Source organism: Rhinoraja longicauda, chromosome 14, assembly GCF_053455715.1.
Source record: "Rhinoraja longicauda isolate Sanriku21f chromosome 14, sRhiLon1.1, whole genome shotgun sequence".
Taxonomy (NCBI): Eukaryota; Metazoa; Chordata; class Chondrichthyes; order Rajiformes; family Arhynchobatidae; genus Rhinoraja; species Rhinoraja longicauda.
Genome location: NC_135966.1, coordinates 19,957,941 through 19,985,781, shown reverse-complemented (window position 1 = coordinate 19,985,781; position 27,841 = coordinate 19,957,941). Strand labels below are relative to the sequence as shown.

Genomic DNA, 27,841 nt, shown 5'->3' with positions numbered 1-27,841 from the left:
ACCTCAAGCAACATTTGCAAAAGGCAACCCCGGCCTGTGTTTATTTTATGTTTCATTCTAAAAAAAAAAATTCCACCCGTGTTAATGACTGAAGACGATATTGTGTGCGATTGGCCTCGCTCGGTCCGCCAATGTTTCCGGAGGGACACGTGTCGGTAGCAGTGGAGCTCCGAATTTTGGCGCGTTCCCATGTCGGAGTTCTAGAACGCGGGCCCGGATCCGGTCGCGTTCCATCGGCGCGGAGCGGACCGTTCCCTGCACTTGGCTCAACACCCCCCCTCTGCGAAGAGCAGCATTTCACCATCCCTGCCGCGCCGCTCCTCTCCGCTCCTCACCTACTTGGCCGAGGTCGACGTAAGGAGGACCCGACAGTCACCGAAGAGCCTCGGCTCCCTCCGTCACCGGCGCACGACTGGCTGGCAAACGAATGCATTGAAATCTAAACCCGGACACGCACAAATGCCTGGTGCGCTTTTCCAGTCGTAGCGCAAGGACAGAAGCTGTGTGTTTTTTTCTCCACCCCCCTCTCCCGGGCTGCAGTTTTATTTTTTTTGCGTTTCACGAATGTGACTTTACCCAAAGATCATCTACTTCCGCACAGGCCTGTATCGCAAAGTGCAAGATGGCGGCGCCTGGCAATGAAGAGGAACTAACGCAAGAACAGACAGAGAAACTGTTGCAGTTTCAGGTGAATTTGTTAATTAACGTTGTGCTACTGAAAGTGACACGGGTTGCTTTTGCATGCCACTTTTTAATTCATTTGTTAGCTTGATTTAATCATGCCGAAACGTTGAAGTCTGCACCTGTGGCATTTTTCTGTACTCAAAATGTAATGGTAAAGCCCCAAATGACACGATTTATACCACCCTTTCATCAGTTTGTCAGTCAGTGGCAAATTTAGTTCAAAGATTCTAAGCAATGGGAATAGGAGCATCTGAAAAAGTAGCATCAATTTAATCCACCATGAGTACTGAGTAAACATTACCTGGCAACAAATGTTAACTGTAACCTATTCAACTTTTATTTTGCGGGACGATAATTGTCGAAACACGATATTTTCGACTTAATGAAAAGCATCAAAGGTTCGTCATGGAGCTGATGTATAACAAACACGCGGTGCTTGGATTGTTACAATAACTTTAATTTAAAATACTATACAAATTCAAAAACATTCATTTTAGTTCACAGTTTTAATACTTTTTGTATGTTTTAACCAGTATTTGAATGGAATGAATGTGAGAATCAAGCCACAATCCCGGTATATTAAAGTTTGTTTTAATCTAATTTATTTTGAAGTAGTATTGTGCTCATTTGGGATGCCCTGAAAGCAAAACTGTTACGTGATGGAGCACTTCAGAAGTATTTATGGAATTAGTTGGAAAAGCAGATTAAATTACATTATAAGGGGGACTTCAGTTGCATAAGTTTGTATCCAGATCTTGCGTAGTTTAAATCTAGTGCTATGAAAAATGCCATTTGATCTTGTACATCAAAAAGTAAGAGTCTTGGATTGCAAATGTTACTGCAGAAGAAGATTTCCGTTACTGCTATCATATGGTGGAGGGGATGGTTATGGAGGCAGGGTTGTTTTCTGTATTTTTTAGGAGAGTACGAAAATAATAAGACAATCTGATAATGTATTCATGTTTCTAAACTACCAATTTTAAAATATCTTAAGTTTTAATTTTAAACGTACATGACACATCAAATGTTCATGTAGGATAAATAACTGTATTTTTTGTTTAAGATGTCCTAATGTAGAAGAAAAATATCGGTCTCGACCCTAAGTGTCAAAAAGGGCGCTTCCTTTTCTCCAGAGATACTCACTGAGTTACTCCAGTATTTTGTGTCTCTTCGTTGTAAACCAGCATTGCAGTTCCTTCCTACACAAAACATTTAACACTATTGTTTACCAGTTAAAAAATTTGGAAGCTTGGCTACATGGGCAACTTAAATAGATAACCAAAATCTTGGTTAGAGTTAATTATCAAGGAGCATGATAAACCAGAATTTATGGGGAGGGAGAGGGGTGGAGAGGGGGAGAAGAGAGTGAAATTCAGAATTTGGGCACAATGGCTGAGTGTTAGCTAAGTGTAGCCCATGGTGATAGAGCAAGTTCGAAAAGGGACTGCACAAGACTCTAGAAGTGGAGGAGCACAGATCTTTAAGCCTTGTACAGTTGGAGGAGATTAGAGGTAGAAAGGTGCAAGCAAGATTTTAAATGAAGCTGTTGACTCTAAACATGAATACAGTAGTCAGCACGAGTGATAGGTGAATAAGTCCAAGTCAAGTTAAGGTATTAATTAACAGCAGACTTTTGGTTGATTTAAGATTTTTTTAGAATGAAACTAGAGTTCAGCCAGCAAATCGTAAGGGTAACAATAACACACAAGTTCTTCTGCAGTTGATGAGTTGAGGTAAAGTAACAATTCATTCTGCTAAGGAGGTGGGTAGAGTTAATTTGGTCTTGGATTTATATGGTTGGAAGTTCATCTTGGACTGTGAACAAGGCCACAGTTGCAAATGGTCTTGCCTAATTTCAGATAGTTGCTAGTGAGAGGAAAGTTAAAGAGTCAGGAAATAGAATCTCCACTAAACACTCTCCAAATACCTCAATTTTTATCTTGTGCTCCCTTCCCACCACATCCAGGACACCTCATATGCTTTCCACCATTTTAATAACTTCCATTTCTTTGGTCCCCATCTCATCATCTTTACCATGAATGTTCAGTCTCTTTGCATTTCCGCTCTCTGTCAGAAAGGACGCTGGACCCTCTGATTCTTTGAACAGAACCAATCAATCCTCTCAACTAACACTCTCCTGCACCTGGTGGAACAGGTGTCCTTGCTGTCAATTTTTCACTTGATTCCTCTCCCTTGCTACAAGTCAAAGTGGAGCCATGGGCACTTGCATGGGTCTTAACTATGTTTGTCTTCGTGTTGGTTATGTTGTTCCTTGTTCCAGGCACCATTCCGCAATTCTTTCTCAGCTACATCATCGACTGCATTGGGGCTGTCTCCTGTACCCGTCCAGAACTCATTGATTTCATCAACTGTCTATTAACTTCCACCATGTCCTCAAATTCACTTGGACTATCTCTGATATCTCTGTTCCCTTTCTCGATCTCTATGTCTCCATCACGGGACAGCCATAGATGTCTACTGTAAATCCATCAACTCCCACCCTGCCTCTTTCAGGAAAGCCATCCTTTGCTCTCAATCTCTCTGTCTCCACTCTCAAGATGAGGCCTTCCACTCTAGGACATCTGAGATGCCCTCTACCTTCAGCGTCCCCCTGTTGTCGTGGATGGAGCCCTCACCCATGTCTCCTCTATTTTCCACAGTTCTGCTCTCCTGGATATCCCCTGGCCCTTGCGTTTAACCTCACCAGCCTCGGTGTTCTTCGACATTTCTGCCACCTCCAATGTGATTCCACCACCAGTCACATTTTCCCATCTCCACACCTTTCCATTTTCCATAGAGACCACTCTCTCTGCAACATCTTGGTTTGTTTGACTTTTCCCACCCAAATCGTCCATTCATTGCTCCTGATGTGGCCTTCTGTACATCATTGAGACCAGGCATAAATTAGGTGACTCTTTTGCCTAACACGTGATCTGTCCATCAAGGCCCGTCGGGTTCTCCTGGTTGCTAACCATTTTAACTCCCTTTCCCATTCACCGACCTTTCAGGCCTTGGCCTCCTCCATTGCCAGTGTGAAGCCAGATACAAACTGGAGGAATACCTGATATTTCACTTGGATAGCTTACAACCTAACGGCATGAATACTGGATTTTCCAATTTTAAGAAATACTCCCTGACCCCACTCTATTTTTCCCCAGCCTCACCACCCACACACTCCCCCACCCTAGTGCAAGCATATTTATCCAAATATCTTCTACCATCCTGGTCACCCTGCCACTTTCCCCTCCTACACACACTCGCCTCCCATTCCTGAGACCCTCATTTTCCTTTCACCCCCACTCTTTCCCCTCCTCACCCCATCACCATCCATCCATGATGTTCCGCCTTGCTTCACATTTCACTTCTTTCCCTATTTGATAGCGTTTTGTCTCCTTTACATCTGTTATCTCCACCTATTTGCCAATCACTCAATCCCATTCATCTGTATTACTTGCCAGGGTTTGCCCTACTCACCCCTCACTTTTCCAGACCCCCCCCTGATACTGTCAGTCTGCAGAAGGATACTAAAACAGAGTGTCATCTGTTCATCCACTCTCTCAGTAGATGCTGCCTGACCTGCTGAGATTGTTCAGCACTTTTTATGCTCAAGATTCCAGCATCTGTAGTCTCGTCTCCAGGAAAAAAAGTTTGTAGTAAAGTCAGAGGGTTTGATTTTTCCATGTTTAATTGGAAGGAATCTCTCTTTATCCAAACTGGATATCGGATAAGCAGTGGGAATAGGGACAACTAAATTAATGCTATTAAATACTTAAGTGAATCAAAGAGGGATTAAGATTGTATATTTTTGAGTGCTCAATGCCAGCCTTTCAGTTCCCAGTGCTGGAACAGAAGATGACTTTTGGTTGAGAAGTGAGAAGCAACGTGCGGCTGCGCCTAACGGCTGCGGCTCTCTGGCAGTCTGTTTGTCTTTTCTTCTTTTTTTTGTTTGTGTCGGTGTTGGGATGGTTTTTGTTTCTGTTTTTGGCTGTGTATGTGTGGGGGGGGGGTGTGGGGCGGGGGAAACCTTTCTTTTATTAGGTCTCTTCCCCGGGGCGCAGCTCGGCCGCGGGGCCTTCCATCGCCCGCGGGGCCTTCCATCGCCCGGCGCGGCTCGGCTGCGGGACTTAACATCGCCGGCGTGGCTCGGCCGCTGGACTTAACATCGCCGGCGCGGCTCGGCCGCGGGACCTAACAGTGCCCGGCGGGCTCGGCCGCGGGGCATTCCACCGCCCGTTACGGCCGCGGGACGGTTCAGCGCTCGGTGCGGCTCGGCCGCGGGGCCTTCCATCGCCCGGTGCGGCTCGGCCGCGGAACGGTTCAGAGCCCAGCGCGGCCGCGGGGCCTTCCATCGCCCGGCGCGGCTCGGCTGCGGGACTTAACATCGCCGGCGCGGCTCAGCCGCGGGACGTTTCAGTGAGCGGCTCGGCCGCGGGACTTAGCAGCGGCCGCGGGGCCTTCCGTCGCCCGGCGCGGCTTGGCCGCTGGACTTAGCATCGCCGGCGCGGCTCGGCCACGGGACGTTTCAGTGCCCGGTGCGGCTCGGCCGTGGGACTTAGCAGCGGCCGCGGGGCCTTCCGTCGCCCGGCGCGGCTTGGCCGCTGGACTTAGCATCGCCGGCGCGGCTCGGCCGCGGGACGTTTCAGTGCCCGGTGCGGCTCGGCCGTGGGACTTGGCAGCGGCCGCGGGGCCTACCGTCGCCCGGCGCGGCTTGGCCGCTGGACTTAACATCGCCGGCGCGGCTCGGCCGAGGGACGTTTCAGTGCCCGGTGCGGCTCGGCCGCGGGGCCTTCCATCCCCTTGCGGGGGCTGTGCGTGTCGGTTGCCTCGGTAGGGGTCGAGCTGCCTGTCCGTGGGCGCAGGGGGAAGAGAGTGGAAGTTTTGTTGCCTCCATCACAGTGAGGGGGTGTTTGGAGTCACTGTGATGGATGTTTGTGTTGGGGTCGTGTGTCCTGTGTTCTTTTCTTTTTTGTTGTGTCTTGTGATTGCTGAAATTTTGTTCGGTATTTATACCGAATGACAATAAAGTTCTGTTATACTGTTATACTGTTATAAACTCATAAATAAGAGGAAACTTGCTTGAAAGAGCCCACATAACTAACAAAATCAACGACTGACAAATTGGAGCATAAACCGAGCGATTGAAAAATGAAACTGAATGCAATGTTACTATCTGTGCCGTTTCAATTTAACCTTTTTTTCCTTACTACTTTTTTCACTCTAGGACTTAACTGGTATTGATTCAATGGATCAATGTCGACGCACACTGGAACAGCATCATTGGAATATTGAGGTAAAATGGAAACAAATGTTCTTATTTTAAGACTTAAAAAAAAACTTATTGGCTTTGGATTGATGTTTTCCTTTTAAATGTTAAATTCTGTTATGATCTGATGATTCTTTGTTCTGATGCATGAATGTTACTATTGTAGGAGACATTGACAATAGTGAAAGGTGCATTTGTTATAAGTAGAGCCAGGATTTTGCCATAAGTACCTTTTACATGCCTCTTTTGATGATTTCAGCAAGATAGTGCCTTTTTCGCGATTGAGTGCCTAAATCAGCCTTTTTTTGCCGTGTTAACGTAACACAAGAAAATTTCACCCACCGCCGGGGCGAAACCGGGGGCGCCACTGTCGGTCGTTCATTCGTGGGTAGTGGACGAAGCCGCAGTCTTTTGCAGTCAGGCTGTAAGTGGGTGTTAAGTGGTGATTGGAGGGGTGGGTGGGGAAGGGTCCAGTCTTTTCAAACTGGGGTCAGGCTGTGAGTAGGTGTGACGTGTTGGTTGGGGAGGGGGGGAGCGGGTACCAGGATTAAGTTTCTGTTTATCAAACCTGCGGTAGAACTCGTTCAGGTCGTTGGTCAACTGACGATTGTCCAAGGAGCGGGGGGGGGGTTTCCTCTTGTAGCTTGTGATTTCTTGCAAGCCCTTCCAAACTGAAGAAGAGTCATTAGCTGAGAACTTGCTCCTCAACTTCTCAGAGTACCTTTCCTTGGCAGCTCTGATTCCTCTTCTCAGCTTGAACTTGGCCTGCCTGTAGAGGTCTGCATCCCTGCTCCTGTAGGATCTACCCCTGCAAACGTCGAAGTTATGTAAACGCCTTGTAAAAAAACTGGACGATTTGGTAAGAGTGTGCGGGAGTGATATATTCTCTACAGACAACTGTGTGCTGTTTTGCAAAGCATGTGAGAAAGCAGTGAATCATGAGAAGAAATATTTTGTCTCCCAGCATGTACAGACAGCTAAACACGTCGGCGGCAGAGAAACTGAAGGCGGGAAATACGCAAGCTTGTCTCCTCACTACATTTACTGCTGGCTCCAGTCACAAATCTGAGTTTTCGAGTGATCTGTGCAAGGCATTCATTGATGTTGGAATTCCACTGTGGAAATTGGAAAACAAATCTCTGGGGTTTTTTAGAGAAATACACAGAGGAACATATACCAAGCGAGTCATCATTACGGAAAAATTATGTTGACAGCAACTTCAGCATTGTTGTGCAGAAAATTAGAGATGAAGTTGCATGCAACAAAATATGGATCTCAATAGACGAGACAACCGATGCTGTAGGGAAATATGTTTCCAATGTGGTCATCGGTAAACTGGAGGTAGGTCAACCATCAAAGGAGTATTTGTTAACATCGGAAGTATTGGAGAAGTTAAACAGCTCAACAATTGCCCAGTTGTTTACATCTTCACTTGCTGTACTTTGGCCAGTAGGTTCTTCTGTTTGTGACTGATGCAGCTCCGTACATGAAAAAAGCTGCCTGTACTCTTAAAGTTTTATTCCCCAAAATGTTGCATTTGACATGCTTAGCACACGGACTCCATAGAATTGCTGAGCACATACGTTGCTTGTTTCCAAATGTCGATCGCCTAGTTTCCAATGTCAAGAAAATCTTCCTCAAAGTGCAGTTGTTCAAGGAAATGGCACCCGAGATTCCGCTACCCCCTCAGCCCGTTTTGACTAGGTGGGGTACATGGCTCTCTGCTGTACTCTACAAATTTTGAAAAGATAAAAGAAATTGTCAACTGTATTAAAGAAGAAGAAGAATCTACTGCAGTAAAGATCGTCAGTGAAATCATGCAGAAAATGTCCCTCCACTGCGATCTTGTGTTTATTGCTTCCAATTTTGCAAACTTCCCACAAGCTATCACTTCCATTGAGAAACATGGCGAAACATTAGTGAATTACTTGCAGGTTGTCAACAAAGTAACTGACGATATTCGTAAAGTTCCTGGCGATGTAGGTAAGGACATACAAGGCAAATGTAAGAGAGTGATTTTAGGTAACAAAGATCTTGAAGAAATACAAAACATAGCTAAAGTTCTCAAAGGTAGTTGTTATGCACAAGATATCGACATGATTGTAGAGTCTGCAGCTTGTTTCGGGTATGCACCAGTGACCTCAACTGGGTAGAAACGTTTTTCACACCTGAAGCATATTCTGTCTGACAAGTAATTATGTGCAACTAGACAACTTTGGTCATTTAATGTAGTATACCTTTATATTATCATTTTTAACCATATTTTGGTGGTGGAAATACATGCCTTTTTATGCCTTTTTTGACAAATGCCTTTTTCGTGCCTTTTTTGTAATTTTATTATGCCTATTTGCCTGCCTATTTCAGAGATTTTTAGCGCCTGAACATGCTGGCTCTAGTTATAAGGCTTGTACTTTATAATGTGTTGGGTGAATAAATTGGTCCCTTTCAATGGAGTTTTGATGAGATATTCTTAATCTAAATTTTTCTCCTAAACCCTCTTTCTCATTTTATTTTCTAGGCAGCTGTTCAGGATAGGCTAAATGAGCAAGAAGGAGTTCCCAGTGTTTTCAATCCCCCTTCTCGTCCGCTTCAGGTCCACACAGCTGACCACAGGGTGTATAGTTATGTAGTTTCAAGGCCACAGCCTAGGGTGAGTACATTTTAGTTATTTGATTATTTTAATTCTATTTAACAATAATCATTGGATTGAAATTGAATTGTACATCAGTTATGTGTTGAGTTTATAATTAAATTTGATTTATTTTGCTTACTGCGCTTGTCCTGTAATCCTGTGTTACTAAAATTATTGACTATTCCTGTTGATAAGTGAAGATGCATTGAATGTTAATGCTATCTTACGAACAGCTCACATCTTATTTCTTTGAGTTCTCGTGCAAAGAAATACTTGGGAGCGATAGACTAGTAAATTTAACATCTGTGGTAGAAAAGCCATTGAAGAGAATTCTGAGGGATAAGATATACATTTGTTTAGGAAGACCGGTTGAATAGGAATAGTCAACATTGTTTTGTGCCTGTGAAGTTGTCTTATGAATTTGATTTTTTTTTAAGAAGTAACGTGGAAAGTTGATGAAGACAGGACTGTCGATGTAGTGTATACAAACTTGAGCAAGGCTTTTGATAACATTCTACACAGTAGGCTGCTCTAGAATGTTAATCACATGAGATCCAAGGAGAGCTAGTTAACTAGACATAGCACAAAAAGTAAGGAAATTTGTGTTTGGTAGATTATTTCTTTGTTGTAACAATGCTTCTTGGCAATAAATCTTATACCGTTGGAAAGCCTGTTTATTTCCCTTTTAAATTGTGCCACATTTGTAAGGAACATGCATTTGTGGGATGAGCAGCAGAGCTGAGTATGTGGGTTGCGCCCATGAAAAATCTGCCAAGTCTTCTCTGCCAATGCCAAACAGCTTATTCTGCCATTGACTCTTGTTCGGTGTTGTTTGGTGGATTGGATGATTGAAGTCTGAAGAAACAAGACATATTGGCAATTTAACAATTTATTCATTTAATAAACAGGAGCCTCAGTAGCCTGTGGAAGAACCATACACAGCTACAATAGCCTGGCACCTCCTCCTCATGCTGGTCACCAGCCTGGTCACACACTGTTGTGGGATGGCATCCCATTCTTCAACCAGCATTTGTCGCAAGTCAGCCAACGTGGTTGTGTTGGTCACTCTGGCACGAACAGCACGCCCAAGCTGATCCCACGTGTTCAATGGGATTGAGGTCAGGACTGCTGGCAGGCCATTCCATCCTCTCCACTCCCAAATTCTGGAGGTAGTCTCAGAAACCCTGCTCTGTGGGGGCGAGCTTTGTCATCTTGGAGGATAGAGTTCGGTCCCAGACTGTGGAGATATGGGATTGCCACTGGTTGCAGAATCTCATCTCGATATCTCTCTGCATTGAGATTGCCTCCAATGATGACAAGCCTCGTTTTTCCAGTGAGGGAGATGCTGCCCCACACCATCACACTGCCTCCACCAAAAGATGTTACTCTATCGGTGCAGCAATCAGCATAGCGTTCTCCGCGTCTTCTCCACACTTTGACCCTATGATCCAACTGCCGTAGGCAGAATCTGGACTCATCGCTGAACATAACGTTCCTCCACATGTTCAGGTTCCAGTGCATGTGTTGCCGACACCAGCGCAAACGGGCATGGCGGTGAAGGGCAGTCATGGCAGGCCTCCTGGCAGCCCTATAAGACCGGAGATTGGTTGCGTGCAGTCTGTTCCGAATTGTCTGGGCAGAGAGCCGTCGGCCATATCGTCCTGCAAACCTTGACTACAAATCTGTAGAAGACAGCCTACGGTTCCTAAGTGCTGACAGGGTGAGGAAACGGTCTTCTTCGGGTGTCGTCTTCTTGGGACGCCCACTTTGTGGCCTGTCTCTGACATCCCCCGTTATATGGAACTTGGCCTTCACTTTGGAGATAGTACTAGGGCTCACTCCAAATAATGCCGCAACTTGGTTTTGCGGAACACCAGCTTGAAGTTGCCCTATCGCACGGGCCCTATCCAGATCAGTCAAATGTGGCATGCCGATTCTTGGAGCAGACACCTACTGACCACTGTAGCAGGGCCCATGCTGACAGATGCTGCCAATCAGGTGCCAATCAGGCACCTGATTGTCAGCACCTGGGGGTACCAGAAGCTCAAAACAAGAGTCAATAGCAACAGCAGAATAAGCTGTTTGGCATTGGCAGAGAAGATTTGGCAATTTTTTCATGGGCGCAACCCATATACTCAGCTCTGCTGCTCATCCCACAAATGCATGTTCCTTACAAATGTGGCACCATTTAAAAGGGAAATAAACAGGCTTTCCAACGGTATAAGATTTATTGCCAAGAAGCATTGTTACAACAAAGAAATAATCTACCAAACACAAATTTCCTTACTTTTTGTGCTATGTTTAGATGGCATCAAGGTAGGAAGCAGAGGGTAGTAGTAGAAGATTACTTTTCAGATTAGTTGCCTGTGATGAGTCATGTGCTTCAGGGATTGGTGCTGAGCCCATAGTTGTTTGTTATCTCTAGCAATGATTTGGGCGAGAATGTAGAAGGTGTGGCGGATCAGGCCACTCCTTGGGTCAGCCCCCTCGTTACGTGACGGACAGGCGTAAGGGGTTAAAGGTGAGACCAGGGGGAGGAGTGGCTCATCCCTAGGTGGACTACGCTGTGGGCAGGAGCTCACAGCCTAATAAAAGAATCTTACTAAAAACTGCCTGGCGTCTTGCCTTTTCTCTGGCCTCCGCCAGGCCACTACAAAGGCATGATAAGTAAATTGGAGACACACGGAACAGCAGATGCTAAAATCTTGAGTAAAGCACAGTGCTGGCTGGTCATGCTCTGGAGGGAATGGATAGGGGACCTTTTGGGTTGGGACCCTTTTTCAGGCTGATTGTAGGAGGCTGGGGAAAGCTGGAAAAGGGGTGGGAGCAAGATAAAGCCTGGCAAGTGATACAAGTAAGAGGGGGTGCATTTGAAAGGCAGATGGATGGAGAAAATGGCAACAGCTATATATGAAAAGGTGACAAAACAGTGGCAGATAAGAAGAGAAGAAATATAAAGCTAGAGGGAGGCATATATCTGGAGGTGGATGTTGTGGGTGGAGGAGGGGTGGGATAGTGGAAGAAATGAGTGTGCGGTGGGGAGACGCAGGAAAGACGAGGGGAAAGGAGTGTTATTTAAAATTGGAGAATTCAGTGTTCATACCGTTGGGTTGTAAGCTTGCAGATTACACTAAAATAGGTGGTATTGTAGACAGTGATGATGGTTATCAAGAATTGCAGCAGGATTTTGATCAGCTGGGCAAATGGGTGAAGGAATGGTAAATGGTGTTTTTTATTCTGATAAGCGTAAGGTGTTGAGTTTTGTGGTCAAACCAGGGCGAGGCCTTTACAAAGAACAGTAGAGCCTTAGGGAGTGTTGTAAAGCAGAGGAATCTAGGATGACAGGTACTTAGCCAAAAGTGATGTATGGATAAATAGGTTGGTGACTCAGGCTTTTGACTTTATCAGTCTGGGAATTGAGTAAAGAAGTGTTACAGTTGGTGAGGCTGCACTTGTAGTATTTTGTTTAGTTTTGGTCACCATGTTATAAGAAAGATGCCATTAAGCTGGAAAGAGTGCAAAGAAGATTTATGAGGATGTTCCTATTACTCGAGGGCTTGTGCTATGGGGAGAAGTTGGCCAGACTAGGATTTTATTGTTTGGAGTGCTGAAAGCTGAGGGGTGATATTAATTGAAGTTGATAAAATTATGAGGGGAATAGAATGCAACCAGGAATGCAGTCTTCTTTTCCCAGGGTAGGGGAAATTGAGAGCTAGATGGCATAGGTTTAAGGTGAGAGGGGAAAGATTTAATAGGAAACTGAGGGCAACCTTTTGTCAAATAGGGTGGTGTGTATATGGAAGGAGTTGTCAGTGGAAATAATTGAGGGAGGTACATTTTGGATGGGTACATGGATAGGAAAGGTCTAGAGGTCCAAACACAGGGACTGGCAAAGATGGGGCATTTTGGTCGGCATGGACGAGTTGGGTACTGGAGCCCAGTGCTGTGCTATGTAACTCTGTGACTCTTATGTTTATTTTACATATAGACTTGACAGAACAGGATAAATCATGACATTAGATTACTTTGGTTTGCAAGGACCCTCAGGAAATTAGTTGGTATTGAAGGGCAATTACTTGACAAGTGAAAATCCTTGCTTGAATTGCAAAAGATTTGTTCCATGTATGCAATAGAAGTTTATATTCTTTACGGGTTGGCAGACCGTGTGGTGAAGCCGCATATGTTAAATTATATTGAACTTTCAAATGTTTGATATGCCACCAAATGTAGTTTGTAATTTTGTCCTTTATGTATTAATGAAACCTGTTCAATTTTTCAGGGTCTCTTAGGATGGAGTTATTATTTGATAATGCTTCCGTTCCGATTCACCTATTACACGATACTGGACATTTTTAGGTAGGACTAGACAAAGTGGACCCGTTGGGCCCAAACCTCCTGCATTGGTGCAGCACCCTGTCCTCCCCCCCCCCCCCCCTTCTCTCCTCAACCCCCCCTTCCCTCCTCAACCCCCCCTTCCCTTCTCCCCCTTCCCTTCTCCCCTCCCCCTCCCCTCCTTTTAAACTTTAAAATGTGAATAACTTAAAAAGTATAACACCGATGTCAATAAAACTACTTGCATTATCACTAAAGTGACAATGGTGAGTAAGTTGGGCCTAAAATTGTCGCGCTATCGTGTACAGTTTTGGCTGAAGTTCAGACACAAACAAGATAACAAACGAGAGTTTTAGTATATAGATACTATGCGATTTTGTTTTAAACATAAACATTTGAAAAAGCGACCTTGAGTTGAATCTGTGTTTTGTGCAGGTTTGCTATACGATTTATTCGGCCAGATCCTCGGAGCCGTGTTACTGACCCGGTTGGAGATGTAGTTGCATACGTTCGGAATTTTGAGGAACAACATGGAAAGATCCATCCTGTTTTTTATCAAGGAACGTACAGTCAGGTTTGTACAAATGTCTTGTTTTTGGGGCTCTTAACATTTTTGCTGTTGAGAGCAATTTACAGTTATACTAATTTATCTTTTCTTAGTATATTTCAACATTTTAACTAAACTTCTATCCACTCTCAGCTCTGCAAACATATTTCCTCAAATTGTTTTCATAAACCATGTTGAAGTGCAATTTCTGAATCCACAATTGTCACAATTAATGTTATTCTACAATTCTTTTCATTTTCATTCAATTTTTTTAAATATTCCACACAAGAATTCAGTACATGTGCTTAATATCACTGAAAATTAGTGCTCTGATTGTGTGTTTGATGTGGCTTATCCATTCTACATCAACATTCTTGTGCTGTTGGAACACTGGAATTATATCAGCCTTCCGACGAAACAAAAAGAGTATATAGTTTCGTTACAATGTCGGTTTTAGTCTCCTAATTTAAGGAAGGACATTCTTGCTTTTGAGGGATTGCAGCGTAGGTTCACCAGGTTAATTACCGGGATGGCGGAACTGACATATGATGAAAGAATGGATCGACTAGGCTTATATTCACTGGAATTTAGAAGGATGAGAGGGGATCTTGTGGAAACATATAAAATTATTAAGGGATTGGACAGGTTAGATGCAGGTAAAATGTTCCCGATGTTGGGGGAAGTCCAGACCAGGAGTCACAGTTTAAGAATAAGGGCTAGGTCATTTATGAATGAAAAGGTTTTTCCTTATCTCAGTCTGAGTGTTGTGAATCTGTGGAATTCTCTGCCATTGAAGGCAGTGGAGGCTAATTCAGTGGATGTATTCGGGAGAGAGTTTGATATAGCTCTTAGGGCTAACGGAATCAAGGGATATGGGGAGAAAGCAGGTACATGTTACTGATTCTGGATGATCAGCCATGACCTACTCCTACACCTATTTTTTATGTTAACATGTCAAACTGCAGGAATTTTATAGGTACAAGCTTAAATCATCAGATTGATGTTTTAAACGGATCTGTCATTTAATTTCCATTCTTGAGACCAAGATTTGCACAGCATTGTGAACCGGATCTCAGTTATGAAATTCTTCCATGGCCTCTCCTTTCTGCAAATTAATGGATAAAAAAAATTGGGTTTCTTTTAAATTGCTAACTGCTTTTAATCATTAGCTGAGACTCATGTCCTGGTCAAATGAATCATTCTTTCTATTTGACCTGCCAATAGGTATTAGTAGGTTTTTCTTTACTTCATGGAATTCATCGTGCTAACGAACACAATGGTGGGGTTGGATAATAATTAAGAGCAGAAACATGGATAATTCTTCAATTAACAATTATTATGTAACCCCTGCCATGCAAGGCAGATGAGATTTATTTTGATTGCATAAGCAAACAACACAGTTCTGTGTCCGAAGCTGAATTCCAGTGGAGGATGCTAGCTAGATTTGTTTTAATGCCATGTACCATTAAACGTACATGTTCGAGTTACTAGATTACTCTAGCTATTTCAGCACAAAGTAGGAAAAAAATTTGGCGTTAAAGTCTTAACAAATTTTGACATTGTATGATTATTTTAAGTTATTTTGATACTTATTTTCCCATTCAAATAGGAAGATTATTGTACAGCTTTAATACTCATTAACCATGATTTATCATTTCCAATGAGTGCAGGCTCTGAATGATGCCAAACGGGAGCTTCGTTATTTATTAGTTTATCTTCATGGAGATGATCATCAGGACACAGATGAGTTTTGTCGGTGAGTGTAGTGAGGTTTGTTATTTAATCAAATCCAATACTGTGATAATTTTTGTTTGCATGTGTGCTTTCGATAACACAACTATATATTTGGAATTTTTGAAATATGTTTCAATAATGACATGTTTCTACTTGTGTGCTGGAAATTGCTCCCTTTGTTTAATAATGTTTTAAAATGTAGGCAGCTGCTGATGACCTGATGTGTTAATAGACCACATTAATATTGAAGAGACCCCAGGTTTGAATCAGGCCAGCTTCGCTGCTGATGTTTGCTTTAAATACAATAACTACATTTGCATGTGATAAACCAGTTAGGGCCTATCATGATTGATTAGCTGACTGATGTTGACTTTATTAATGAAAATGGGTATTTAAGTGAAATAGTGTTCCAGAAATGAAATGTCGTTTAAGTAAACTGTGCCTCTGTATAAGGATGTTCATGGAAATGGTGGGGGTGTAGGGGGATAATTGTGTACTAAATGTCAGTTTGTTTCTACCTCAGTAATACAATGTGCTCTCCAGAAGTTGTAAACTTCATCAACACTAGGATGCTTTTCTGGGCCTGTTCCACTAGTAAGCCGGAAGGCTTTAGAGGTAAGTGTCAGCTCTACAGAAACGAACTCTGCTGGTGCACTAATGAAATAAGCCTTGTTTTAAATTGAATGAGTTAGCTACAAAGAAAATAAAGTCTTGAGTTAAATCAATGAGTACGATGCTCATTAGTTTATCTTCATGGAGATGACCATCGGGACATTTCTTTTATCAGTCCATGATAACTATTTCTGATGCCAGCAATAGTTGGATGAACAAATAAATGCTTTGGTGTTGCGTCCTATATTTTAACTCCCTGAGGCATAACTGTTGTAAATACAAATATATTTCCCATTCGGGGTGTGTGGATTTGTGCCATCATTGTGTTATTTGCATTGATGTGTGCCACTTAAAAAAAATAAATCTATGTATCTTTGATCGTGACGCATGTAAAATGTCTTGTTATAAGGGGCCTTGCAGTACTGGAGCAAGACTGCCATGTGTTAATTAGACCAGTGCCTCTGATAACTTCTTTCCTATGGGCAATAACATTCCTTTCACTTGCTTACTGGAGCTCTTCAACATTGTTCAATGTGCATTCCCTTGATTCCTTCTGGCAATTATCAGGTTTTTTTTGGTTGAGAGATACAGCGTGGAAACGGGCCCTTCAGCTCACCGAGTCCACGCCGACTGGCCTAACCCGCACATTACCGTTATCCTGCACACACTAGGGACAATTTACAATTTTACCACGCCAATGAACCTGGAGTGCAGGAGGAAACCGGAACTTGCGGGGGGAAACCCCACGCAGGTCATGGGGAAAATGTACAAATTCCATACAGACAAGCACCGGGAGTCAGAATCGAACCCAGGTCTCTGGCGCTGTAAGGGAGCAACTCTGCCGTTGCGCCACCCATGTGTCGGCTTTCCTTTGCATGCCCGTAATATGTAGTCAGTGGCCAAGCAATTATATTTCTGACTGACCTTGTTGCAAGTGGAAGTTGGGAGAATGGGGAGAGAAATGCCTAACAAAGAACTGGGAGTCTGAGATGAGAAAAGTCCCTCGGTCAGCACCTGCTGCTGTCATGCCATAGTTCAAAGAGATGCCCAGTGACTGTGGGCACAGTGGACAACACGGTGGCTCAGCGGTAGAGTTGCTGCCTTGCAGCGCTGGAGACCCGGGTTCGATCCCGACTACGGGTGCCATCTGTACGGAGTTTGTACATTCTTCCCGTGACCGCATGGGTTTTCTCTGCTCTTCGGTTTCCTCCCACACTCCAAAGATGTATAGGCATGTAGGTTAATTGGCTTGGTGTATGTGTCAAATTGTCCCTAGTGTGTGTCGGGCAGTGTTAATATGCGGGGATCGCTGGTCGGCGCGAACTCGGTGGACCGAAGGAACTATTTCCGCGCTGTATCTCTACACTAAACTAAAAAAAAAGACTGATATCATTGGCTGATCAACCAACCATGTTAAAGAATCATTGCAGGAATTTAGGGAGTAATTTTAATTAACTTTTTAAAATGTATGCAGGATTCTAATTAATATTGGGATATGTCAAAGTACAAGCATTCACAAACATTAATGTGCAGAGAATTGAAAAAGGCCACAGCTCAACTAATGGTAACAATGGCGCAGAGTGGCCAACTAAGGGCAAATGTACGGTGTTATTGAAAGGCTTGTAGCCTGGAAATTACAGATTTATTACTCAGCGACGTGAAAGATCAGAAAATAGGTGCAAGGAGGTGTTTCTTGGTAGAGGGCGCTGGTATTAGCAGAAAGCCAAAATGGGTTCCAAAAAACAGTTTTTTTCACTGCAGATAACATGCCTGTTGAATCATGGCAATTACAGAGGTGGTAAAAACTGACGGGTAGATTTAAGGACTTTAACATGAAGTTCCTGTTAAAGAAAGCCATGACTAAATGTCATTATGATGAAAGAGGGTGTGATATAAGGGATTGCACCCAGTGCCAATAAATTATTTGCATGCACTTATGTAAGCAAAGGTAATGCACTTGTGGAATAAATTTCAATATTAAGAGGAGGCGCAATACTTGATGGGATGGTGGGGCAGAAGAAATCGACAATTAGAGATCCACAAATCACTGAAGAATGCGGGCTCCTAAGGGCATTAATTAAAACAAGTTAAGCAGTGGTTCATTTCTTGAGAGAGAATTTCTCTCAATTAAAAGAATAGAGCATGCAAGTTACGTTAGACACCCAATGTCATGGCTGAACTGCAGGTAGAATACCGTGAAGAGTTCTAGCAGTGAAAAGAAAGTGGGATCACCGGAGAAAGTACAGTGGCACTGTGGTAGAGTTGCTGCCTTACAGCGCCAGAGACTCGGGTTCGATCCTGACTACAGGTGCTGTTTGTACAAAGTTTATACATTCCTCCTGTGACTGCGCAGGATTTCCCCCGGTGCTCCGGTTTTCTCCTACACTGCAAAAAGACATCCAGGTTTGTAGGTTATTTGCCTTTGGTAAAAATGTTAAATTATCCCTAGTGTGTAGGATAGTGCTAGTGTACGGGGATTGCTGGTCAGCGCGGACTCGGTGCTAACATTGCTAAAAACAGTTGAATCAAAACAAAAATGCAAGAAATACTCGACAGGTCAAATAGCAACTGTTTAAAAAGAAACCAAGTTAGCATTTCATCAGGTTCATGCTGAGACTTGCAATGAAAAGGAATAGATGAGGTGATCAACATTGTATATTTAAGGGAAAGAGAAGTAAAAGGGAAAGTTAGTTGAAACGTGAGAGGAGTGTTACATGACCCCCAAACACTAGCGTGGACCGCAAGGCCTGAGGCAGCTGAAGCAAAGTGCTGTCCACGAGAACTTTAACAAATAAAATTCTTGATTGGATCATAGTTTTATCAAAGATGCTATGGGATGGACTTTGTTAAGGGATTGTTGTGCATAACTAGGTTTGTTGCCCACTTTAAATTGCCTGTAGTGTGTAGGTGAATGACAAAATCTGGTGATGGTAGTGAAGAGATTAGGTGAATAAAAAGTGGAATCAGTGTAGATGGGTGTTTGGTTGGTATGTTACCAGTGGATCAAAGGAGCTGTTTCCATGATGTACCACAGTAAACAATGTGATTTTAAGGAGAGGTTTTGCAAAGAAGTTTAATTGTACTCTTGGAAGTATGAGATCAACTGGTCCTTGATCCCCAATGTAAGGGCCATGGCTTAACGCTTGAATATGGGGATAAAAATAACCAGGCAAAACAGTGAGACCATTGCTATTGAGGGAGTGCAGCGTAGGTTCACCAGGCTAATTCCCGGGGTGGTGGGACTGACATATGATGAAAGAATGGGTCGACTGGGCTTGTATTCTCGAGAATTTAGAAGGCTGAGAGGAGATCTTATAGAAACATAAAACTCTAAAGGATTGGACAGGCTAGATGCAGGAAAGATCTTCCCGATGTTGGGGGAGTCCAGATCCAGGGGTCACAGTTTTTAGAATAAGGAGTAGGGCATTTAGAACGGAGATGAGGAAAAACTTTTTCAGTCAGAGAGTTGTGAATCTCTGGAATTCTCTGCCTCAGAAGGAAGTGGAGGCCAATTCTCTGAATGCATTCAAGAGAGAGCTAGATAGAGCTCTTAAGGATAGCGGAGTCAGGGGGTATGGGGAGAAGGCAGGAACGGGGTACTGATTGAGAATGATCAGCCATGATCACATTGAATGGCAGTGCTGGCTCGAAGGGCCGAATGGCCTACTCCTGCACCTATTGTCTATGAATGTTTTCAAGAGAGATTTAGCTCGTGGGGCTAAAGAAATCAAGGTATATGGGGAAAAACGGGACTGAGGTACTGCTTTTAGATGATCTGCCATGATCATATTGAATGGCAGTGCTGGCTCGAAGGACCGAATGGCCTACTCCTGCAGCTATTTTTCTATGTTTCTAAAGGGAAATTTTAGTTAGTAGAAACAAAGAACTACGGATGTTGGTTGATACACAAAAGGACACAGAGTGCTGGGGTAACTCAGCGGGTCAGGCAGCATCTCTGTAGAACATGGATAGATGACGTTTCCAGCCAAGACCTATCTCCAGCATTTTGTGTTCTTTCGAGAAGTTTTAGTTCTTCAAAACTGTACTAATATGTGGTTATATATTTCAGTATCTCAAGCTTTACGAGAGAACACCTATCCTTTCCTGGCAATGATTATGTTGAAAGAACAAAGGATGACGGTAGTCGGTCGTTTGGAAGGTCTTCTTCAGCCGGAAGACTTTGTCAATCAGCTGACATTTATTATGGATGCTAATGCGACATATTTGGTTTCAGAGCGACTTGATAGGTAAGATGTGGGAGGAAGGTGGTGTTCTATTAATTTCAATGGATGCCTTGAGTGTGTAATTAGATTGTATTTATTGTCAGCCAATCCACATGGACATGCAGCTCTGGGAATAATGCATTTTCATACAATAAAATAGTGATTGAATTCTTCAGAGGGCTTGTTCAGGCAATAATTTTAATACAAGTATTTGGGTCAATGGCGTCAGTACTTGGATTAAAATGACTGTAAACCCTTGTTTTAACGGACCACTTTATAACGGATATTGATTATAGCGGGTGGAACTGTGGTCCCACCTCTGGCTTGCACAGTCTCCCCCAGCTATATAAAGCCCCGCCTTCTGACACCGTAAGATGTGCCAACGAGCCCTTCTGCACCCACTGCATGGTCCAGTTGTTGTGTGACTCTCATTGTAGCTTCGGGGACAGCATTTTCTTTGGGCTGGCGCCACTGACCAAACGTGCTTGCTAACCCTGGGGCTCCCTCCTCTCCCACCTGCTGTCTGCGATGGTCTTGTCTGCTCCCCGCTCAACTGTCGCCACCTGCTCCTCCTCTCGCTTTGTCCACTCGGCCTCCTTTCCCCCACCGCCGCCCCCTCCTCCCCTGGAAACAATGACATACTTCACCTTGGAAGCAGCAGCAGGTGAGAGGGGAGGGAGCTCCACAGTGACCACGCGCATTGCCTCATCAGTTGTTGCCTGAAGAAGCGCTGTCTGCAGGAGCTACAGCGTGAGCCGCAACAACAGCCATGTTACCGGACCGGGCAATGGGTGAAGAAGGGTTCGCTGGTACAGACCAGCAGCATCAGCACCTAATTTTAAGGTGAAACGATACGCCACCTATCCATGTTCTCCAGTGATGCTGCCTGACCCACTGAGTTACTCCTGCATGTATTTAATACATGGAATTTCATGCAGTCTTTTCTCTATGCCATTTTGTTTGGATTTGATTTGGGTCATCCTAACATTGATGTTTTGTATCTGAATCCTAGTGACTTTTGACCGCGAGGCTGGTGTTCAGGATAGATAGAAATTTTTCAAAATGTTTAGGTTTTGCAGACTAGATTTTTTAATCACATTTCCAGGAATGCTTTTTTTTCTGTACCTTCACAAGTGAGAGTTTTCAACTTTCTGCATGCAGTCAGTGTGTATCAGATATCAATTTGGATTGGATGGATTCGAAGACCAGTAAATCTTTGGATTATTTTCTAGTTTGTTTATATTCCCAAATTAATAAATATATATTTTAAAATCAATATTAATGTGGCTCTGAAACTCAAGCACTTGCTTTGTTGACAACTGCTTGTAGGTATATTTTCTCTTGTCGTCCCGTTCATTTTTAGAGAGGAGAGGAATCAAACACAAGTGTTGAGACAGCAGCAAGATGAAGCCTACTTGGCTTCACTTCGTGCTGATCAGGAAAAAGAAAGGAAGAGAAAGGATGAACTAGAAAAAAGGAGAAAGGCAGAAGAGGACATCAGGCAACAGATTCTCGCCGAGGAAAGAAGACAACGAGTAAGTTTTCCTGTTTAAGAAAATGTGCAAAAGTATTGCACAATAAAGTGTAATACGTTCAGAATGCTGCCTGGATTAGAAGGTATTAGCTATAAGGAGAGGTTAGACAAACTTAAATAGTTTTCTCTGGGGTGAAGCTGAGGGGAGACCTGCTAGTACATAAAATTATGAGAAGCATAGATAGGGTGGACAGAACCTTATTCTCAAGGTGGAAATGTCAAAGATTGGGGGGCATAGGTTTTGAGGCAAATGGGGCAATGTTTAAAGTATATGTGCGAGGCAAGTGTTTTAAACTGGTGGAATGTGCTGCGAAGGTTGGTGGTTGAAGTAGATACGATGGTGGCATTTTAGGGACTTTTGGATGGGCATAAGGATATGGAGGAATATGGATCATGGGAAGGCAGATGAGATAAATTTGTCTTGGCACTGTGTCCAGCACAGACATTGATGAAGGGCCTATTCCTTTGTTGCACTTTTGTGTTGTATGTCCTTTAAATCTAAAGATCAATTAGATGAAATTATATCATTTAACATTTTATGAATGACTCAGTTTCTCGATAGTCCAATTGGTTATGGAATCTGAGTTATGTAAACAATTACTATCTCTGGTTTAAATTACCCCTTTTGGGTAAAAATGAGTTTCCAGTGCCAATAAGTTAGTGGGAACAAATTTAGCTGGGCATCATTATTACCCAAAGCATGTAGTTGATGTTAAATTGCAGATCAGCCACAATTGTACTGAATTCTGGAAATAGACTAGAGAGACTGAATGGCCTGTAATTGTTCATATCTTCTGCCATTTGGCACAGTTACAAGGGGCTGAAGATGACTCCAATTCCACAACAACATAGTCATACAACGTGGAAACAGGCCCAACGGCCCACACTGACCAATATGTCCCAGCTGCCTGTGTTTGGCCCATATCCCTCTAAACCTATCCTATCCATGCACCTGTCCAAATGTTTCTTAAACATTGCGACAGTACCTGGCTCAACTACCTCCTCAGGTAGCTCGTTCCATACACCCACCACCCTTGGTGTGTTTAAAAACAAAGTTACCCCTCAGGTTCCTGTTAAATCTCCCCCCCCCCCCCCCCCCGCCTTAAAAAAAACCCCAATTACATAGTGTCAAATGTATACTGGTTGGGAACACGGATCAGATTTGATCATGATTTCTGGAACTAGTTAGGTTGGAACCATTTGTATGTGTTTATTGTGCAGTGAATCCTCATCGGTGCCATTCACATAATGCTGGAATCCCAAACTGAAGTAATCATTATGAACCAGTATCTTGTATAAATGCAATAGAAAAATCATTTCTTTTTAATGACTACAGAGTTTGCAAGATGAGAAAGAACGCAAGTCAGAAGGTCTTCTCCCTGAGCCTTTTTCAGACCATCCAGACAGTGTTAAAATTGTCTTCAAGTTGCCAAATGATACTCGAGTGGAGCGACGATTTCTATTTACCCAGTCATTAACAGTAAGAATCTTCTCTCCATTTTATTTGTGTAATGAAATAAACTTGGCATTCCATTAATACTGGAGGTGTTTGGGTCATAGAATGGGGGAATGAATGGAATTAAGGTAAGCAAGTGACATTTAACAGTCAAATCCATTTTTTTTTCAGTGAGGTGCTATGGGAATAGATTTTTATAAATTTAGGATCACATTGTATAGGCTTGTGAAAGTGTGTACATTGACTGAAATTTTGTGATTAGTTATCCTGTTGCCACAGAGATTTCCTTTGGCAGTTATAAGTGCATTATAGGACAATCAGTTGGCACTGTTACTAACCAACATTTCATTCTTTACAGTTTAATTTGAATAGTTGGCAACTTAATATTTCAAACTCAGTCATTTCTTTTGTTGAGTTTGAATCTTTTTTCCCCCCTCAAAATTTGGCAGTTGCTTCCAAATGCAGAGCTATATTGAAAGTTGAATTAATATCATTTTTTTAAAAACACTAATTAACGCACAAGACGATATGTACTAACCCGTAGAAGCAAATGCCATTACCATTTATGTATCCTTTGCTCATGAGTTTGCCATTAGTGAACTGGCCAATGCAAGTCATTAGTTTGCCTGATCTCTGGTAACTAATTTCATTTTGTACTTGCGGTATAAACAATACATGCGGACATAGCGAAAGGTTTAAGAAAACACTCGTGGGTTTCTGCTCTCTTCTATCTGTAAATGTATTCTTGAAATGGGCCTGTGTGGACATTGTGAAGGATAAGATTAAGCTTGTCTGCAACTCCCCAGAGTGGAATTCATGATTGAGACTTGCACATGAGTAATGACTTCAATAGGAATGTCCTGGTGGATGGCCAACACTTGTCGACAGGAGCTTCTGTGCTTGCCTGTTTTTCATTGAATCTGCATCTGGCGAGGGAAGCAGAAGGATAAAGGGGCTGTTGCATTTAAGTTATAACATTTCTCCTGCAAATTAATATTCTGCTCTTTCATTCCAGGTAATATATGACTTTTTGTTTTCCTTGAAAGAAACTCCTGAGAAATTTCAAATAGTTGCAAACTTTCCACGTAGAGTTCTCCCTTGCTTCCCCACGGAGAAGGAGCCAAACCCCCCCACTCTGCAACAGGCGGGATTGAGCCGCTGTGAAGTCTTGTTTGTTCAAGATCTTACGGATGATTGAATCAGGCACCACCTGATAAGTTTCAATAGCTGCACAATGTAAAGGATTGCAGAGACTTTTTCACAAACGAGCCAGGTTTCTGCTGCACATGTTGGCAAAGGTATGCAGTTGGGTTGCTCGTCACTTCCTGGGATGAACTGTGCTGTCTTATCAATATTCTACTTTCAAAACAAAACAAAGCTGAAATGTTGATAGTTTTCCATCAGAAGATATAAAATTAAATGAACCCATTGCTCCACACAGATTGCACCATGTAGAGTCCCAACACCTTTTGCTGGTTTTTGTTCCCCCCAATTATATTTATGTTGTATTTCTATTAAAAAAAAGGTAAAAATAGACCAAAGGAGGGTTGGCTGTTATTGAATTATTGAAACCTGAGTTGGTTTAAGTTCTTATTACCATGGCCTTTGCTATGGTGAAGCCTCAGTAAGTAGTTTGTCAGCCTACAGTGCCTGTGGTAACTAGAGCTTGCTCCCTGTTTAATATCTGAGCAGCCTTGTCGTCCTCGAGGTGTAATTTATTCCAACAGTTTAAATTAAAACTGTTTTAGAATTTTATTGTGTTGAATCATTTTTGTATGCATAGATTTGTTTTTTAACCATTTTCTGTAACTTAATTATAACTGATAATAGCCGTTCACAGTGCACCGAGTAGTCAAATTTGATGAGCATTAAAAGTCTATACTATCTTCACCCACTTGTTCCTTCTGAGCTTCCTATCATTGCCGATGTCTGTTTGTCCTGGTCATTCTCCACCATTGTAACTGCGCGTACAGGTATACGTTGCATCAGCTTCAGATTAACTTTTTCTCCTGCTGGATTTGCTACGTCTATTTATAGTGCTATATGTTTTTTATTTTATTAGAAAATGCCTATTTATAGCCTCGTGTGAGAATATGACCAAGGAAATTAATGTTTTCAGTGGAGAACTCTTTCTCCCCCCCCCCCCCCCCCCCCCCCCTTAAACCATGTGCCTGTCGGCCCCTCGATCAGTTTGTTGAAATGCATCAAGTAAATGTACTGTTTCTTCAACACTGTTTGATTAGGAATATTGTTTTGGATTATTGCACTTTTATGCAATAGCATCTTAATCATTTGTATGTTGTCACTTGTTTTGTTCTATTAAGATGCAATATGACTTGTCTCTATCTGAAATAGATATTGTGTGGCAACCAATAATGGAATTATTTTACCACCAAAAACAGCTGTTGGCCATAATATTATATTATTTAATTATAATGAAGTGATAGTACTGACACGTTTCCTTTTCTGATCAGTCCAGACTCCAGATAGGTGCTTGTAGCTTTTTGTTTCTGAATACACATACTTACAATCTTTTACCGCCAATAATTAATATGTTTAATTATTCTGGAGTCCTATATACACTACTTCAAGATTAGAAGACCATATTTTATTGTGTGGTGTGAATGTAAATGTCTTCCATTTGAGTTTGCTTAGAACTAGATTAAGTGTTCAGATTTAGAATTTTTGCTTTTCTATTGAAAGAGTAGTTTACACGTTTATATGCTTTATATAAACCTGTAATTCCATTCAATATTACTTTTGCTTGTGTCTGATATTCAAAGCAGCCAACATTTCCAGATGCCACATGCTTTCATACAAGTCGATTGAAGGCATAGTAATGTATAAAAAGTCAGTATTGGCTTTGAATTCCTCCATCGCTTTCGACTTAAAGCTGCAGTCTCAATTGCTCTTTGTATTTAATTTTAGAAATCCTGTTTGCCATTATAGACCATGGTTCCAGGACTCATGTGCTTGCTGTCACCAATTACTGATGATTTTTTATTCATGTAATTGCCATTACATTCCATAGATCTGGAACGGACTGCTTTTTGCAAACAAACAAATCAGTATCCAAACGAAATGTTTTGTCTCAGATTAAACAAGTGTGCATGTGCAGATTGTGGCTTCCAAAAGAAGCTTCTTGGTTAACTTTTTATATGAGGTCTAGTTCTAAGGTAGCCTGAACAGACTTTGGATCTGAACATGTGAAGCAAATGTCTTCCGAACAGAATAAGGTATTTTGCATCAGATATTTTATCACAATGGTAGTACTTCACACTTGTGTTGTCTTGCTTTGTGTTATTCCCTACTTCCAATCCTTCTAAGGATGTTGGCTCCCAATTTGATGCACTTGGAGCAACGTTCTAAGTTTGAGTTGGGGCAAACTACAATGAAACAAGCATTTACTTTTTTGGACTAGGCAATAAAATCTTGTCTCTTAGCAAAAGTACACCCATCAGTCTAATAATATGCAAATATAACTTAGATATTTTAATGATCATATCGATTATTGTTGCAATATTTTTTGTAAAAGTATGTAAGAAGATATATTCCTGATAGTCTTATTTGAGAAAAAAGAAGTGAATGTTCTTTAAACTTAAACAAAGATGGTCCTTCAATGTTTCTCAGTCCTTTATTTTTAAAAGCGCCAAATTCATTGAGTTACTTAAAATTGAAAATTTTATTAAGCCATTTTGATTTTTTTTTTCTTTAACAACATAGCTAATTGTTACAAATTTGCCAGAGGATTATCTTCTGACATTTCGTGACTTTCCTTTGCAAATGTTTGAATCAATTTCTTGATCATTTTTATACATTACTGGAGGGAACACATTTTTGAACCACTTACTTCTGTTCAGACTGAGTGAATTTGTTACAGGCACTGAGAATTAAGTGAGCTAAATGCAGAGAAATGCCAAAACATACTATTTTGTGTTCACTTGGAAACAACCAATTTCAAAACCAAAATCTCTTACATGATTCAAAAGATAAACAATAGAGCATTGAGTGATACTGCATCTGAAATTGAATTCTGAAAATGTTTCCATGCTCAATCTGAAACTGAAGTTGTATGATGCTGTAAATTCATTTAATTGACCCATGTCTTGTAACTTATTGAAGTTGAATGAATACAAAATGTTAATTACTTGAGGAATGTGTGAGTAATTTGTAATTTAAGAATTTGTTTTAAGTTTATAATTTGGTTGAATAGATTTGCATTACCTAAGATGTATATTTGTTTTATTTATGTGCTACTCGTGTCTTTCTGTTAGAGCTTCATTCACTTCAATGTTAACAAAGCACTTGACCTTGCATTTTATTTAAGTTATAAAATGAATGCCTCGCTGAACTTATTTACACAACTCCAGTTTCTAGCATTTCCATTATCTCATCCATGTTATTCTCAAATATTGGAATACTTAGTAATTTTATTTTTTTGTGCTGGAAAATATGACCAGATGATCAAGAGATCCTAACCCAATCTGAGATATGCTGGCTGAGGATGATATAGAAACACAAGTTCGATTTCCCTTCTCAGATGGGTGGGGTTTAGAAGACTTGGGATGTTTTCCCACCTAGGTTAATATTTATCCCCCTTCTAATGTTACTAAAAACAAAATGTAAGTGTTCATTATCTCATCTCTATTTGTGGGATCTTATTACAAATTAGCTGCTATGTTTTGCATCATTATTATAGTATCAACCTTTCAGAAGTTGCCCACTGACTGAAATGCATTTGGAATAAAAAGTCATTTCTATAACTTTTGAAATACTTTCTAAATATCAATATTGCACAGTTAAGACTATTTGTAGGCCAATAAA

General features: G+C 41.9%; 1 protein-coding gene across 1 annotated transcript; it reads left to right on the top strand.

Moving 5' to 3' along the window:
- Positions 1 to 168: 168 nt before the first annotated feature.
- Positions 169 to 27,668, top strand: faf2 (Fas associated factor family member 2). The gene is made up of 11 exons (XM_078411537.1): positions 169 to 688; positions 5,906 to 5,974; positions 8,466 to 8,597; positions 12,859 to 12,935; positions 13,347 to 13,485; positions 15,129 to 15,214; positions 15,716 to 15,807; positions 19,874 to 20,051; positions 21,391 to 21,562; positions 22,898 to 23,041; positions 24,033 to 27,668. Exons 1-11 carry the CDS (start codon positions 623 to 625, stop codon positions 24,213 to 24,215), a joined length of 1,338 nt encoding a protein of 445 aa, XP_078267663.1. The 5' UTR covers positions 169 to 622; the 3' UTR covers positions 24,216 to 27,668.
- Positions 27,669 to 27,841: the final 173 nt, after the last annotated feature.

Bases quoted from the DNA above. Each gene is read 5' to 3' on its own strand.
- faf2 (XM_078411537.1), top strand. From the start codon at position 623: ATGGCGGCGCCTGGCAATGAAGAGGAACTAACGCAAGAACAGACAGAG. The intron at 689-5,905 runs GTGAATTTGTTA...TTTTCACTCTAG, and splicing joins AGAAACTGTTGCAGTTTCAG to GACTTAACTGGTATTGATTC. The intron at 12,936-13,346 runs GTAGGACTAGAC...TGTTTTGTGCAG, and splicing joins ACGATACTGGACATTTTTAG to GTTTGCTATACGATTTATTC.